The 16,610-nt window shown below is 39.7% G+C and overlaps 1 protein-coding gene across 1 annotated transcript in view; it reads left to right on the top strand.

Moving 5' to 3' along the window:
• glceb (glucuronic acid epimerase b) overlaps nt 1-16,610 on the top strand; it is a 59,291-nt gene that overhangs the window by 35,699 nt on the left and 6,982 nt on the right. Inside the window, exons 3-4 of the mRNA XM_082526584.1 lie at nt 542-1,071; nt 10,876-11,121. Coding sequence (XP_082382710.1) covers nt 555-1,071; nt 10,876-11,121 — 763 coding nt within the window. The 5' untranslated portion in view covers nt 542-554. The remainder of the gene's footprint in view (nt 1-541; nt 1,072-10,875; nt 11,122-16,610) is intronic.

Genomic DNA, 16,610 nt, shown 5'->3' with positions numbered 1-16,610 from the left:
CATTTGTAAAATTAAAGTCATTGTAAAAGATCAGAGCAGTTATGTTACTCACATGCACTTAAGTAACCACTTTAGTCAGCTCTCTCCATTAAAGCGATTGTAAACGAGGAACAAGGTTTCAGTGATGGCGGTATGGGATTACAGATTTCTCCTGCACACAGCTGATGTCGCGGCCATGTGTTTGGCACCACGGGATAAAAAGAAAGCTCACACAGCAGTGCGATCCTTGTGGTAAACTTTTCACCGTCTATAAATTTCAAACAGATGCTTGCAAAACGAAAAACAAACTCACACTATAGTTTCTTTCCTTCTTCCTCCAGTTGCTCAGATGAAAACACCTTTTTTATAAAAATGTCTGATGCAGTCCTGCTTTATTATAAAGGCAGATTTTAGGTGTGTGCAAGGTGGTTGCTTTTTAACCTAGAGCATAAAGAGCAGGCTGCTGGTGTATAATAGCAGACGTTAAGCATAAATGTATTTGCAGGCTACTCTGACTCTAATGAGAGTCTTCTAATGAGTTGTTTTCGTTTGTGCTGTACAGGCAGGTTGTGATAATGCGCTGCCTGGCTGCTCGGGTGAACTACAAGACCCTCATCGTTATCTGCGCCCTCTTCACACTCATCACTGTGTTGCTGTGGAACCGCTGCTCTAGTGACACCTCCATACGCTTCCTGCCCCGTGCTGCACCGGTGGCCACGAGTTCTCAGATCGGCGATGCTAGCATCAGCAGCCAGCAGCATCCCCCGCAACCTCCCGAGCCCCCGCCTGTTGTCGGAGTTGTCGGGGGGATCAAGTATGAAGAAATTGACTGCTTAATCAATGATGAATCGACTGTCAAAGGCCGGCGAGAGGGGGGAGAAGTCTACCTGCCCTTCTCTTGGGTGGAAAAGTACTTTGAAGTGTACGGCAAAATAGTGCAGTACGATGGCTACGATCGTTTTGAGTTTCAGCACAGCTATTCAAAGGTTTACGCCCAGCGAGAACCCTACCACCCCAATGGAGTCTTCATGTCGTTTGAGGGATACAACGTGGAGGTCCGTGACCGGGTCAAGTGTATCAGCGGAGTGGAAGGTAAGTCTTGTTTGTTTAGGTTTCGATTGCACGCAGGTTTCAGGTTTTCAATTCCTAATAGAAGTGCTCATGCATCTGAATATTAATGTTCTTTCTGTTGTTGAGATCCTACTGAACTAAGGCTTTGCACAAGTAGTGTCTGATGTGTGCAGCCAAAATGAGAAGCTCATCTCATAAGAAAAAAATCAAACAGACAAAAAACTCTTTAAAAAAAAAAACCGAAACACACATCTCAGAGAAATGTGTAATTTGCTTAATTAAGCATATTGCCGTAAAATGGCACATTGTAAATCACCTGTTTAAACTGTGAGAAAGTGAGCTGAGACTTGATTAGCAAGCTGGGCCAGATTTCAAAAAGATTTCCAGAGCACCTTCTCACTCTCTGCCACCCGGTTCCAAACATCTTTTGCCTTTCTTTAACACCAACACTGTTAAATAGGATTTGTGTCGAATCCATTAAAAATGTTTCTTTTCGTCACTCATTGTCAGTATTAGTCTGTATTGATACAAGCAGCTGGGGGTCTGTTAAGTGACCATATCTGTCCATGTTCCTCTATGCTTCTGGTCTGTCCTGAAAGCTGTTTTCTTTTGAAGGTTCCTTTTAAGATAATGGCCAGGAAAGATCAATAGCTCATTTTAAAAGCCTATTAGTTGAAACCACTTTGTCATCAATATAGGTCTGTTCCTCGCTTGCTTGAAGAAGTGGCTCTTTGTACTTGCTTGAAATTACAAAATAGATATTTATTATCTTTCTTATTTTGTCAAATAGCTACAGGCACAAAAAAGGGGGAAAGGAGATTGTGTCGGCTATGAACACAGAATATGTTGTTTGTTTTTCCCCCAAAACATAATCTTATAAATCCAGACATATCAGTGTTCTTATTGGCAATGACAGAAGCAGGAGGTAAAGGATTCACAGTTTTGAGTCCTTTACCCATCTGAGAAGAAAGCTCTTGTGGTGGCGGGTAAATGTAAGGAGGAAATGTTCAGTAGCAAAATGTCTGGTAAGCTTTATGAATAATGATGGCTACTGTCTGTGAGAGCAGTGTCACAGCAGCAAATTAGTTTTTTGTTTGTTTTTTAACTTGTGGCTGAAGCTGCTGAAATGGAAATTGCGAATCCCCACAATTTATTTTATTTAATTTTTTTACATCACGATTTCATTGGGACTTATTTTAAATTCTTATTTCAAATTCTTCATAAACTCTTTAAGAGATTGTGCTTCAAGCAAAACAGTAGAGAATAATGACATTAAAAGGCTTGGGTAGGTCAGAAGGTCACATTTAAAGCAATAATTCTGTTATGTTTATTTGGTTTTCAGCAATTTCTCTTTTGTTTTTATTAGCTCTGCAACTTAGCAATATTTTAGTTATCAAATTAAATAATTTATTATTTTCTCAGTTTGTCCACAAAGCACAGTGAGTTGCATTCAAAGCACTTGTTTTGAGAGCCTGACCGATGCTGGCTGGGGGTTATAGAAACCAATTTTTAAGTACTAAAAATAATTCAGCGCATTCAGTATCAGGTTATGTGTCCTATATACAGTCATGTAAAAAAAGAGAGGAAAAATGATTCAGTGGCTTGCAAAACCACCTTTAGAAGCAATCATTTTGAATCATTTTGAACATGCTAATTGAGGCCTGTAGAGTCAGAGTTGTAGCTTTTGGGTTTTTGCAGTTTTTCTGAGTGTTATACAGTCTAACTGTCCACTAGATTTGAAGGGATATCCACCCCTGGGTAGATTGTGGCATTGTGTTGACCACCTAAATACTTTTTTTTTTTTTTTTTAAAGAAGGCTCACATTTGCTGATCAGTTAATCAGCTTCATTTGATCAGCATTTCCTATAGAAGCAGTACTTAGTTGGCTACTGTCTGATCTGTCTAATCCTGAAGTTAGTTGTTCAGCTGTATGTATGTATGTTGATATATGCAGGACAAGCACATACTTACTGCACTCACAATTTACCAAGGTCATTTAATGAAGCTCTAGGCTTCTTACTGTTTGTGCTTTTACATGTGAAGGAATAAACATCAGTGTTCTACTAAACATTTCTACAGGTGAAAATAGGCGTTCATTAATTAGCCTGTCACATTTAGATTTACCACAGGGCTTAAACAAGGTCATGAAAGATTTTTCCTCAGTGCACCCCTGTTAACCATGAAAAGGTTATTTAACAGCACCAGTGTTTTCATAGAGATTTTACTCAGGCAGGCCTGACCAAGTATATTTAGTGGCCTATTTTAGCCTTTTTTCTTTTTTTTAATTCTTATTTTAGAATCTGGCCCAGTGAATGAGCCCATCCACAATCTAGTCTTTCCCATATATCGATTTATTTGAGGCAGCTCACCACACTGACTGTGGTGACTGGAGTACTGACTGGAATTTTTTCCCCACTATTTAAAGGTGAGACGGGTGGAAAAACTAAAGGAGAAACTTGACCTGACCTTAAACATACATGGGGGCACGTGAGGGGATAAAGTGGTTCTCTTATGGTGTGGGGTCTATTTGATGGTTTGGGTCCTCTTGGTGCCTTAGAGGAGAGAGTCACTGCAAATTATTACAAAGGACATTGGTTGATTTGCCACACCGAGCTCACCACCCTACACAAAACAAATTTCATTTACAGACCCTCACACATTAACGTTATTTATCAATAGGAGGTTTGTTATGTTATAGAATAGTAACTTTATAATTAAGACTGGTTATGAGCAATATAAATAGCCAACACAGCAGGAGACTTTTGCTAATTTGTGCATGGAAACAAATTGAAAGCATTTTAGAAAGGTAGATCCCCCCCCCCCCCCCCCCTCCCCCCCTCATTAATGTTGTATTATTTCACTCACTCACAACTCATCTGCTGCTAATCAGATGCTATTAATCATGTTAATTTTTATGACCTGGCCCACCCGCTCTGCTGATTAACTGCAGTGCCGGAGGATGTTACTGCGATCAGCACATCACTTTCAGCTTGTGATGAGATGGCTGACTGCCGTCGCCAGCTGCAGCCCAAGACAAAGAGGACACAGCTGAGTATATTGATAAGTAATGCATTTGTCAGAGTACACAGTCACAAAACCCATTGGCTATCTTCTCATGATTTAGCCACAAGGGACATCAGCCAGTGTTTCAGGGCTTCAATTGCGACCATCCAATGACAGATAACGACTATCTGGGACAAAACGTCCGGTTTCATATGCTGGTGAATTTTACAGTCCAACTATGAATGCAGGCGTATTTTAAAAGGCATTAACTGATCTTCTTTGTTTTTGTTTTTTTTTAACTCAAGACTGAACATTTACTTGCTTGCATACAGAGACTGCTTAAATGTTGTGTGTCAATAAATCCTGACATGCAAGTGGAAATTCTTTTTGGCTTCCTTGCTTACAGATAGTAAACACAAAATGCAGTTTTTAAAATAAGGTGTTTATAATTAAGGGGGGAAAAAATACAAACCCACGTGGCCCTGTGTGAAAAACTGACTTCTTCTAAACCTAATGACTGGTTGGTCCACCCTTAGCAGCAACAACCGCAATCAAGCATTTGCGATAACTAGCAAAGAGTCTTTTACAGCGCTGTACAGCGGTCCCTCGTTTATCGCGGGAGTTACATTCCAAAAATAACCCGCAATAGGTGGAATAAGCGAAGTAGCCAACTTTATTTTTTTCAATTATTATAGACGTTTTAAGGCTGTAAAACACCGGACTACACACTTTATACACGTTTCTCAGACAGGCAGGAACATTTTCACACTTTTCTCTCTTGTTTAAACTCAAAGTTCAAACCTTCGTGGAAAAATAAGTCCAGTATTATAGAATGAAACCAAGGACACTTTTGTTGTTTGTTGGGGAGAAAACTTACAAACATACAGTGCAGCACTTCAGAGTCACACTGCTAGTGACCGAAGATTTATGTAATTTGACAAGCTGAACTCATTCTGTACTGTACAGAAGACACTGCATGCGATTGATTGACAATGGTCTACAGCCACTCAAGACCCAGAACACAAAGCGCTGTAAGAAAGGGAAAAAAAGCATGTAAAATTCCACCCAAAAAAATCAGTGAAATAGCGAAAGGTGAACCGCGTTATAGCGAGGGACCACTGCACAGGAATTTTGGCCCACATTGGAAGGTTTTCAAGCATAATCTGCCTTTTTAAGGTTGTGCCACAGCACTTCAATTGGATTCAGGTCAGGACTTAAACTAGGTCGCTCCAAAGTATTCATTTAGTTTTTCTAAAGCCATTCAGCCTTTACTGGTGTGTTTTGGTCACAAACAGATGGCCGATATTCTCCTTCAAGATGATTTGGTAGACAGCCAGAATTCATGGTACCATTTCCCATTACTTGGTCCTGGGGCAGCAAAACAGGCCTTGTTCTCCTTGAACTCTCCCATGGATGCCCTTTTTCCTAATCTCTTTCTTATTGTTGATTCATGAACTTTGACCTTAACTGAGACATTTGAAAGCCTGTGGTTCTTTAATGATGTTCTGGGGTCTTTTGTGACCTCCTGGATGAGTTGTCATTGTCCTCTTTGAGTAATTTTGGTTGGCTGTTCACTCCTAGGACGTTTCACCACTGTTTCAGATTTTCTCCATTTGTGTATAACGGCTCTCACCATGGTTCACTGAAGTCCCAAAACCTTAGAAATGACTTTGTAACCCTTTCCAAACTGGTAGATGTCAGTGACTTTGTTTCTCAGGTGTTTCTTTAGATCGTGGCATGAGGTGCTGCTTCCGGAGATCTTTTAGCCATCATCACTTTGTCAGACAGGTTCTGTTTAAGTGATTTCTTGATTCAGCAGGTCTTTCAGTAATCAGGTTTGAGTGTCTTTAGTGAAACTAAACTCAGCTTTCCAAAGAATGTGGGTAATTAGAGTTAATTCATGATTTAACAAGAGGAGGGATTACTTTTTCAAACAAGACCAGATAGGTTTGGATAACTTTTCTCCCTTAATCAATGAAATCTTCATTTAAAAACTGCAATATGTATTTACTCTTGTCATCGATGTCTAATATTAAAATTTGTTTGATCATCTCAAACATGTAAGTGTGGCAAATATTCAATATACTAGGAAATCAGGACAGGGGCAAAAAAATTTCACACCACTGTAGTTATAATACTCTGCAGTAACACAACCTTAAATCACGTTCTGTCTAATTTTTGTCTGGTATATTTTTTCCACCTTCCACTATCCTCTGATTGTTGATTGTTTTGGTGCAGACCAACGTCACTCCAATATATGCACAAGAAAAGAGCCCTTAAAAAATAAAAAAAATATATATAGTAGGGGTGCAACGATACCCGTATCTATATTGAACCGTTCGATACAGTGCTTTCGGTTCGGTACTCATATGTATGAACAATACAAAATTTTTAATTTATATTATCAACTTTTCTTCTGACGATGCTGTCTGTGTTGAGCGCTCAGTGGATCTGCGTTCGACTACTCCGCCTAGGCTACACTGTCGAGCGCAGATCCACTGAGCGCAGCGCAAGCTAGCAAGGCAGAAGCTAAGCTGGTTGCAACATGGCAAATTGAACCTCCCCCACCCTCATTCAGATCTGGCGTTTGGAACTATTTTGGTTTTCATGTGACGTATGACCCTGAAGGTAAGCACGTCATGGACTAAAGTAAAACAGTATGTCGGATGTGCCACGCAATGCTCAATTACATTGGTGGGAACTAGTGTGTTAGCGCAGTTAGCTCGTTAACGTGTTGACGCCGTCCAGCCCCACGCACGGGGCGATCAGGGGTAGCTGGTTAATGGAGATTTGCAGTGTTGTGGCGTTAACGTCATTTCAGATTAACCTGAAAGCACTAGTGGGAACACAACGAATATGACTGCACATTTACTCCGACATCATCCTAGTGCAAAGACAAGTGGAAGCAGACAAAAACAACAAGCACGCATGGTACAAACTTTACCCGAGTCATTTAGACAGCCGTTAGCACATGATTCTCCTTATGGGGACCTGATATGTTTAATATGCTGCTGAGAATATAGCCCAGAAGAAGCGTATAGTACAGCTTTTATTTTGGAAAGAGCCATTTCTCTGTAATAAACTCTCTTTTCCAAAGATGAGTGATTTCTCGATCAGATAGATTAATTATTTTATTACTTTGTTGTTTCAACAACATTAAATTTAAAATATGTATTTTTGAGTTATAATATATATTTATAATTTTAATAAATGACAAATTAAAAAGGCATGAACATTTTTTGTATCGAAAAAATATCGAACCGTGAAGTATCGAACCGAACCGTGAATTGTGTGTATCGTTGCACCCCTAAAAAAAAAAAAAAAAAAAATAAAATAAAATATATATATATATATATATATATATATATATATATATATATATATATATATATTATTCCTAAACGTTTTATGACCTTTTCAAACAGCCATTTTATTACTTGCACACTGTGCCCATACGTACGTGACGCTTGATATATTTTACCTAGCACCTGCGCACACTCACTAATAGATACTTCTACTACTTGGATGAATTTTCTCTGAAAAGAATCTAGGATATTGGTGCAAACCAGTGTGATGTATCAGACAGTTAGTCCACAGAAGCCATAATATAATTCAGTCAAGTAGACTGAACAAGTTGATCTGTGTCCTGACAAATTAAATCAAAATACAGTCATTCTTTTGATCTGTATAATTATCCACCGGCCTTCCACCTACAGCATATGCTGCATTTAGAGCAGGTTCTTATACACACTTGCAGAAATTGTAATGTCCATGTGAATAAACAGAAAATCATTTCCCTTAAGTGCTTCTTGATGTATTCAGCTCAAATACACAGCCATGATGCAAAAGTTAAAGCTGCATTAAGTCTTTTTTTAGTTATCATACAGTAGAATTGCAACAAAACCTCACAGAAACACAACCTTAATATATCATTCATTTATTAAGTTGTTAGTAACTGTTTTCTACTTTATTTAAGCTCCCAGCAGAAAAGGAGCAACATGAAAATCCCACTGACATCATATTTTTGACAAACTGAGAAAGAAGGCACTTGAATATTCAGATATATTTATTTTCTTTAGCTCCGCTTTAGGCAACCACCAACTCCTGAGGAAAACATCTTTACCTTTAGCTCCTACATGCTGAATGTTCTCCATCAATGTACTTTGGCTGTCTTGACAGTGAGTTATTCTGAGGTGTTTTAGAAAAGAAATATTTCATTTAGACAAAGCTAAAATCTGCAAAAGTGCTTGAAATCCCTCTAAGTTCAGCACAACAGCAAGTTACAAATTACCGGCGGTGGTTCACTGTTTAATATTAAAGAAATGCTCAGTGGAGCTTACATATTCCTGACCTGGTAGAGGTCAAAAACAAAGCTTTTGTTTGGTTTTTTTTAAATGAGAGAAAAAAATTTTTTTTATCAGTTTTCCTCTCCGTGTAAATTCCAGTAGGCATCGAGCCTCAGAGCCTACTGCAATTTACAGACCAATCTTTTTCTAGAAAAGTCTGCTCTTTGGAGTCAGCAAAATATATGGAGGCTTAACAGTCATTTCCATATGGATTACTTGGTGTTATGCAGTGGGTAGCACAGCGTTAGGATTTTGACAGTCATTTTCCTTAAGTTGTCAAGGGAGATGCCGGTAACAAGCCAGGCAGGGAGTTAAGGCATGGAAGTGTGTGTGTGGGAATGTATAAATGCGTGCAAGCTGTCTTTCTGGGCTCTTATTTATGGACAGTATAGTGAAATATCAGTTCTTGGGGCATCACTGCATCCTTTGTGCTTGTCTCTTGAAATCTAAACACTAAAATAAGTTCCTGACAGGTTATTAACAGAGTTCAGAACATCGTTGAGTCAAAGACACCACATGAACTTGTTCAGTGCCTCCTAACTTGTTTTTACTGCCATCCAAAATTAAGAGGAGGAGGATAATTGGAGCAGTCGGATGGCACGTATTTATTGAAGCCATGTGCCCCCGATTAATGTTAGCTATTAAAAATATTTTAGTCGTGCATGTTGCGACCCACTAATGCGTGAACTTTTTAACACAAGAAAAATGAAGTGCATCGTGATAAAGCTGTTATAAAGCATAACTGTTAATTTAAGCGTGCCTCACAGGGTTCAAAGCACGTAATTGAGTGGTATGGGTGGGGGTGTTGGCGGAAGAGCTTTAGCTCTGCTTGACCTGCTGCAGCAAGGACGGACTGCTCACACAACTTATTGATGGCCACTTCTATGTCACGTTGACTTTTGAAAGGGAAACCATGAGTGCAGGCACGTGGAAAATCCTCTGTGGATCGGAGTGAATGTGTGCAGCTAGGCTGCGCTGGAAACACTGCGGGGAGCAGCTGAAAATTGTGCCACATTTTCTGCCTGTCAGTGTGACTGCCAGTCTGCAGTTAAGAAGAAGAATTCTCTCTGAAATAATTCTTCACACTTACGCACATGCAGCCCATGAAATGTAAGCTATTAATCTCTTAAGAGCTATTTGTGTCAAGTTTTCTGCGTGCAGAAGTAGACTGTAAACAGAACATGTGGTCAGACCCCTGCGAGTGTGCTTCGTAATGGATGGGCAGCCATTGGTTACTAATACCTGTGTTTTTGAATAGAACATCAATAAGTCCTTGTTGCTGCATTAACTCCTGGTGCAGTGTTTGGGAGCCCCGTGCGGAGGATCAATCGAGGTGGAGAGGTTTCGATAAATCTCCTTGCTGCCAAGTAAAAGGAAGAATTGTGTGTTGAATAAAAGGAGAATAATTAGAGTTTCTTTGTATATTTAATGGGGGTAAGAACTGAAAGACTGCTGCATGATCCTACTTTGACCAGAGTGTGCCTGTATGTGTGCAAATGGATTCTTTCCTTTCTACGTGTGTGAATAATCATCCATTGTCTTTTTAACTGCTGTTGAAATTGCCTGCTCTTTTTTTTTTTCCTTCTTATTTGTGAGCTGAGTTTTATGTGCACAGGGTCCTAAAAAGTCATTTCAGTCATAAAAAGATTGAGCTTCCTTCCTGAGTTGGTGTTGGGCAGCTGGACTTCTACACTGTACAACAGGAGATACTAAAATGGACTTGCTATGTATGCGGTGGTGATTAGTTTAGAAGGAGGCGGCGTATTGTCAGCCCTAATCTGAGTTTATTACATTCTTCTTAGAAAGATGGGGTTTGGGTAGCACGTGTGCATTCCCTGTCACAAGGTCTTAAAATGAGCTATCTGTTAATCAGAGTGATTCTCCTGGCTGAGCTATTTTTGGCTGCATGAACATGGAAGCTCGCCTCCAGTGAAATGCAATAGATTAGGTTGAATTTCACCGCACCGTCTAATCATTTATTGTAGCTGGTGGCATTTATTTTCTAACCTTTTTCTTCTTCTCTTAAACAATTTTTTTGTTTTGTTTTTGTTTTACTAAAGGTATTTTTTTTTTATTGCCCTAGTCGGCCTCTAGTCTCCAGGAGATGAGAAGTTCTAAAATTTATAGTGTTTGTATTAATATTTAATTTTGGACCAGTTTCTTTTTATACTGTGGTTATGAACTCGGTGTCATGCTGCACTTAACAGATTTAGTCATTCTTCAACAAAGTTTAAAAAAAAAAGTAAGGCAATGTTATGACAAGTGTCATCTTAAAAAGAACATCTGCTTGAAATAAACTGCAAAGAGCTTAAAAGAAAACCCAGCTTATCATGTCAGCCAAGATTAAGAACCATCGCTGTGCTTCATAAAAGTTCCAGCCAGTTTTAAAGCGACTGCACTTCTTGCATATCAGGCTATTTCCAGTATTTATTTAACATTAATATCCTCCTTTTCTTCCTTCTTTCTTTCCACCCAGGCGTGCCTCTGTCCACTCAGTGGGGCCCTCAGGGCTACTTTTACGCCATCCAGATTTCCCAGTACGGTTTGAGCCATTACAGCAAAAACCTGACCGAGCGTGCTCCCCACGTTGATGTCTATGACACGGCCGAGGAGAGGGACAGCCGAGCCAACGCCGCGACCTGGAGTGTACCGAAAGGTTGCGGGCTCAGCCGCGTCTATGACAAGACCAGGGCTACCTCCGTGCGGCAGTTCAGCGCTCCAGGTATTTAAGCCTTCCATTAGCCCAGATGGCCTCTGGGCAAGAAGCTTATCTCGTGTTAACTGTGGCTGTAGCAAGCATCCCCTGAGGACAGGATGATAGTCTGCAGTGAGTCAGCGCCACAGGAAGAGTACGCTGACAGGCTGTCTGGTCTGACAGTGGACCCACAGCATAATGATATTCTTAGACAGTGTGATGGTTAAAGAAGCACACATTTCATCCTGTTTTGTCCTATTAATCAGACACTGAAATTGCAGCTGGTGTTAGAGACAAAAACATTTTGATGAGATTAGTTCAGTTTTTTCCCTCTCTGGTAAAACATAAGTATGTAAATGTAGGTGTTGAAATGGAACTTCACCATCTTTATTAGTCGCAGGCAAAATAAAGCCATTATAGGTTATTGTGTTCTTTGTAAGGACTTGTTTTATGTCACTTTTTGTTAACACAAGAGTACTTATACCATTTAAAAAGGAGCTATTTCCTGCCAGGACCTGTTGTAGCAGTCAGTATAAAAAGTATCTGTTTTAGCCGATTCAAAGTACATTTCTACTAGACTGTATGTGGGTATTTCCATTGCATGTGTTAATAAACATATGTAGAATAGATTAACCCTTTAAAGCAAATTGTTTTTAATGCTGATTTGCCTACTACGGTATACTAGTACAAGCATTAATAGCTGTGAAGCTAATGGTAGTTCACTATGCTGCAGTGGCAAGCTAGTGTCACTGAGTGGTCATCAGATAACTGTCACACTGTCAGAAGTGATGTATTAATGATTTTATCACTGTTGCCCAGAGTTTATTCATCAACAATTAGTTTTTTAACGCTTAATTAAAATGTATTTTAGTAACACAGTACTAGCAGTATCATAACAGAATGTGTTATTAATAATCTATGAAGGCTCGTGATAAGTGAAGGCTACCGAAGACGTTTTCTTTGTTTGTTGTCGAGGTTTCAGTGAGATTTGAATGTTGCAGTAAGAACCGCAGCAGAGACTGATGAATATTAACATATACTGCCTATTTCTCCATAAGTGCTTAGTTAATAGGGCTTCAGAAAATGGAGAATTTCATCACTTGTAATAAAACAGACTGAATAATGGGGCTGTCCTTGCTGCCATTTCGCACTGTTTCAACTATGAGGAATCTAATTTCATTCAGCTCACTCACTCATATGGCCTTCTCTCTTATGCATCTAAAAATTGATCTATAAAAAGGGGTAAAAAAGAAAAAGGAACAAGTCTCCCACTTCATGTTTTTACATTGTTCCAAACAGAGTTGTATTGAGGGCTGCAGCATGTGGTGGGTATGGATAAGATACTGCAAGTTTGAGCAGGCGACTCTTATTCTCACCGTGTGGTTGACTTGGAGGAGACGCGGTGCCATTTAGGGAGAAATAAATTGCTGTTACATCTGCTTCAGAGTATGCCTGAATAATTTCATATATGCATATTTAGACTGAAATTGTTGATCTAAGAGTGCTTAGACTGTAGCTTGCATTATGATTTATTAACTCTCTGTGACGTATTTACTCAACTCTTGTCATGTCCGTGTTAATCCTGTGAGTCGGCAAATTAAGAAAAAAAAAAGGAGACTCGGCTGGTGTTTGATTAATGTGCTCTTCTGTGTAGCTTTACACTCAGTTTTAGATTCTTTGTAGAAGTACAAACATTAACAAACGACCTTATGTTTGTTTCAGATAAGCTTGCAGGTAGCACAAAGTTATTGGATTTAACACTGTAAAGAAAACTAGTGAGCACAGATGCTCCCACAGAACCATTAATCTTATGATTTAATACTTGTCACAAATATGTTAGTACATTTATTTCAAATTGTTTCAGTTTGTTATTTTATTTTTTTTGCAAGAGTTTATAGTTTAAAATTGGAAGTGTGAGAATAGTCTGAGAATCCTAGGGGATGATAAATATAGAGGATCCCTTGGGAATGCTGCAATATGGGCGTCTTTCTCGACACTATACTTTACTATCGAAGACAGCACTGCACCTGAGATGTTCACTCTGTAGCATACCTTATTCCAACGATGATCTAACAACAAGTACAAAATACACAGTGTGAAACGGCAGCTATGCACTGGCTGTTGTAAAAGTCACATTTGCAGAGTATCTCTATAATAAAAGCATCAACACAAATAATATTCCCAGGAAAAGCAGGATTTGCACGGGCTAATGTTCATTTAGGTTAACTGTAAGGTAGCAGAGCATGAAACGGTGGTCTCAGCTAAGGCTGGGGACTCCAAACGTGTTCTTTTGCTTTGGGATTCACACTGATGCTCAAATAAATACTCTTACCAGCTTGATAAATGTTTCATTTCATGTGTCTAAAACGGTGAAAAAACATCAGCTGATAGGAGATTTTTAAGTCGCCAAATATAAGATAAGATAAACTTTAATATCAGTAATGGTCTTAAAACTTGGTCAGGCTCTATTGTTAACACATGATCAGACTCTAGACAGTGTGCAGTGTTTTCTGTTATTATGTTGTGAAACAGGAAATGCAGCACCTCTGTGCATCTTTCGAGTGGTAAATTAAAGCTCTACTCATCAGATTGGTTGTTACAGTAAAGATTGGAGATCTTGGCCTAGTTTTAGAGCTTTAAAGTGACCGAGGCCAGGAGATAGCTGGCAGAGTTATTTTGGGGATCGGAAGAAGTCAACATCTTATACCCGGTGCTGACTGTGAGCTGTCTTTATTCTCCTCTGATCTCCTGCTGATGTTTCCAGGACACACTCTCTGTCCCGTCCTCTGCCGAGCTCCTGTCTCTACAGTAATCTCCCCCCCCCTTCTTCCACTTTCAACCTCTCATCATCACCAATTTCTTTTTTTCCACCACCCTCCACTTTTTTCTCCCTGCTGCTTGCTCACTTTGCTTTAAAGCTGAGCTCACCATTATTGCTCTTTCCTACCTTGACTTCATGTTATCATGATCATTTCTCACTAAGTAGCCTTCATTCTCAATTTATCTTCCCTGTCTACTCCAGATTTCTGTCAGTCTTCCACCTCTGTTGACTTATTTCCACCCACTTATCGCCCCTCAGCACTCCTGTGCTTCCTAAACATTGCAGTCATATTTCCCCAATCCATTCTGATGCCTTATTCTTGTCTCTCATCAAACTTTCCTCATTTTCTTCCTCTGCTGTCAGTTTTCCTTTCTGTCTCTGCCTCCCTACACTTCCTCCTCCTACTCCCTTCTTCCTGTTGCAGTCCTTCTTTTTTTTTCTTTCCTCCTTACTGTATCTAGGGCACGAGTGTTGAGCAATCTCTCCAAGCCTCTGACAACTGGATCAATCGTCAGTCCCCTGATAATAACCTACCATCCACCATCTGCACTTTCCTGCCCAAACGCTGTCTGCCACTGAGCACCTTTATTTTCTCAATCCCCTTGTGGTTGGTTGATAGTTCAGAAATGCACTTTGTTCCCCTGATAAGGTGGAATCACGCTATCAAAGAAAAATAGCTTTTGTGGTGTGTGCAGACGACCCTGCGCGGGTATCTGTGGTACAATCTGCACGGCAACTTTGGCATGAACAGTGCCATCCTTTGTGACCGCAACGAGTCACCCTTCACCACTCGTTCAATCGAGGAAAAGCGAGTTAGCCTGTGTCTGTGTCTGAGTTTCCAGACTTGTACTGTATCATTACTGTCATGTTGAGACCGGTTAAAGAGCAGCCTAGTCCCTCGGCAAAAGAGCAGCAACTACATACACTTACTAGTTTTGCTACAGAAACGGTGTTACTCATGAGAAATGGCTAATAGCTACTAGGGCTGCCACAAACGATTATTTTGATAGTCGACTAGTCACCGATTATTTTTGCGATTAGTCGACTAATCAGATCATCATCCACTGGACGCAAAACTACAGCTTATTGCACCAGCAGCATCTGCTCTTATATAACTATCATTAGCTTACAGCTTTAAGTGTTTATTCTTAGTTAGCGTATTGTCTGTCTTGTCTTAATGTTGGTTTAAAATGGAGCACTGTAACAAAAAATAATTTCCCCCAGGGATCAATAAAGTATTCTGATTCTGATTCTGATTAAGGTCTGTGCTAACTAAAAATAAAGACAAGATGATAGTTTATTAAATTTTAATGAAATTTGCGGATTGTTTCGGTGAAGTTTAATAAACTCCTTGCTATCTAAAATATAACAGGACACTGGAGTATATTCTGGAGCATCTCACACTTCTGATAATCAGCTGTCTGCTTGACGTTTATTCAGCTGTGTAAAAACTATAACTTTAATCTCAGACAAACTGATTTACTCAGGAACAAATAAAATACTAAAAAAAAAAGCCAAACAATAACATTTTAAGTTATCTAAGTGACTCATATATATTTAACCTGAGTAGCGAAAGACGGCGGTGGGTTTGAAAACGATTTGCGGGGAGTCCGGTGTTCTCACGGCGCTAGTGAGCCTAGCCCCCGGCTCGCTAACGAGCTAGTGGGTAACAGATGTCTCCGAAAACGTCGGAGCGCTTTTGAAAATATGTGGTGTCCTGATAAACTGAGCAGATATTTGAGGTTTACACAGCTACATTCTCGCCTGAAAATATGTTAAACGTTTATTTTGTGACCCAGAAAGAATAATAAGAGTAACATTAAAACTAACTAGCTGCCGCCATTGTTGGAAACTGCGCTGGGCCGCGCTGTGAATTCTGGGACACAGCTGCTTCTTCTTCTTCTTCGGGGTTTAACGGTAGCTGACATCCTTGTACATGCAATGCTGCCATCTTCTGTTTCAGTCCGTTATTACACTCTTAAATCCTGCCACTTATTCCTGCGTCTTTTGTGATCTTACAAAGCTTCAAACGATGCGTCGACTATTAAATCAGTCGTCGACGATTTTGATAGTCGACGTAATCGTGACTAGTCGACAAATCGTGGCAGCCCTAATAGCTACACTGCTTGTAGGATAAGCATTATGGTTGACATGTCTCAGATTAGTACAGAGCCATGGTTTCACTTTAGTAAATACTTAATAATAATGTATGTAGATGGAGAGGAAGAACAGCTAACATCAGCTACATGAGGTTTAGTGATGATACTGAACCACAGTCGGCTTACTTTGTCTTTTTTTTAATGTATGAACACAAAATATCCTTTCAGGAATTTTTCTTCCTTTTTCAACCAAACCCAGTCAGTGATCTAATAAATATGTCAGTCAATAATAACTGCTACCACAATCTGATTTCATGCTTCGAACAGAACAAGTAGTTTTTCCCAGATCAGCGGGGATCATTTAGGTTGGTTAACTTCCAGCAGCTGCTCTTTGCTCCGTTACATCCTTGCAAATCTTGGTGCTTTTTGTTTTTATTTTAATTCTTATTGTTCCTATTTTGTGGGCGCTCTTGATGAGAAGTCGCCCACCTCTCGTCTGATGGCTGAATGTGAGGCTGCAGAGATAAGAGATGTGGCGTTTGCATTTGAGCAGCTTAAAAACAGCTCTGATAGAGGTAAAGGAGACTGAACTGTAA

Source organism: Aulonocara stuartgranti (genome assembly GCF_965226115.1).
Source record: "Aulonocara stuartgranti genome assembly, chromosome: 1".
Lineage (NCBI taxonomy): Eukaryota > Metazoa > Chordata > Actinopteri > Cichliformes > Cichlidae > Aulonocara > Aulonocara stuartgranti.
Note: the sequence above shows the minus strand (reverse complement) of the source record. Positions and strands in the feature narration are given on the sequence as shown.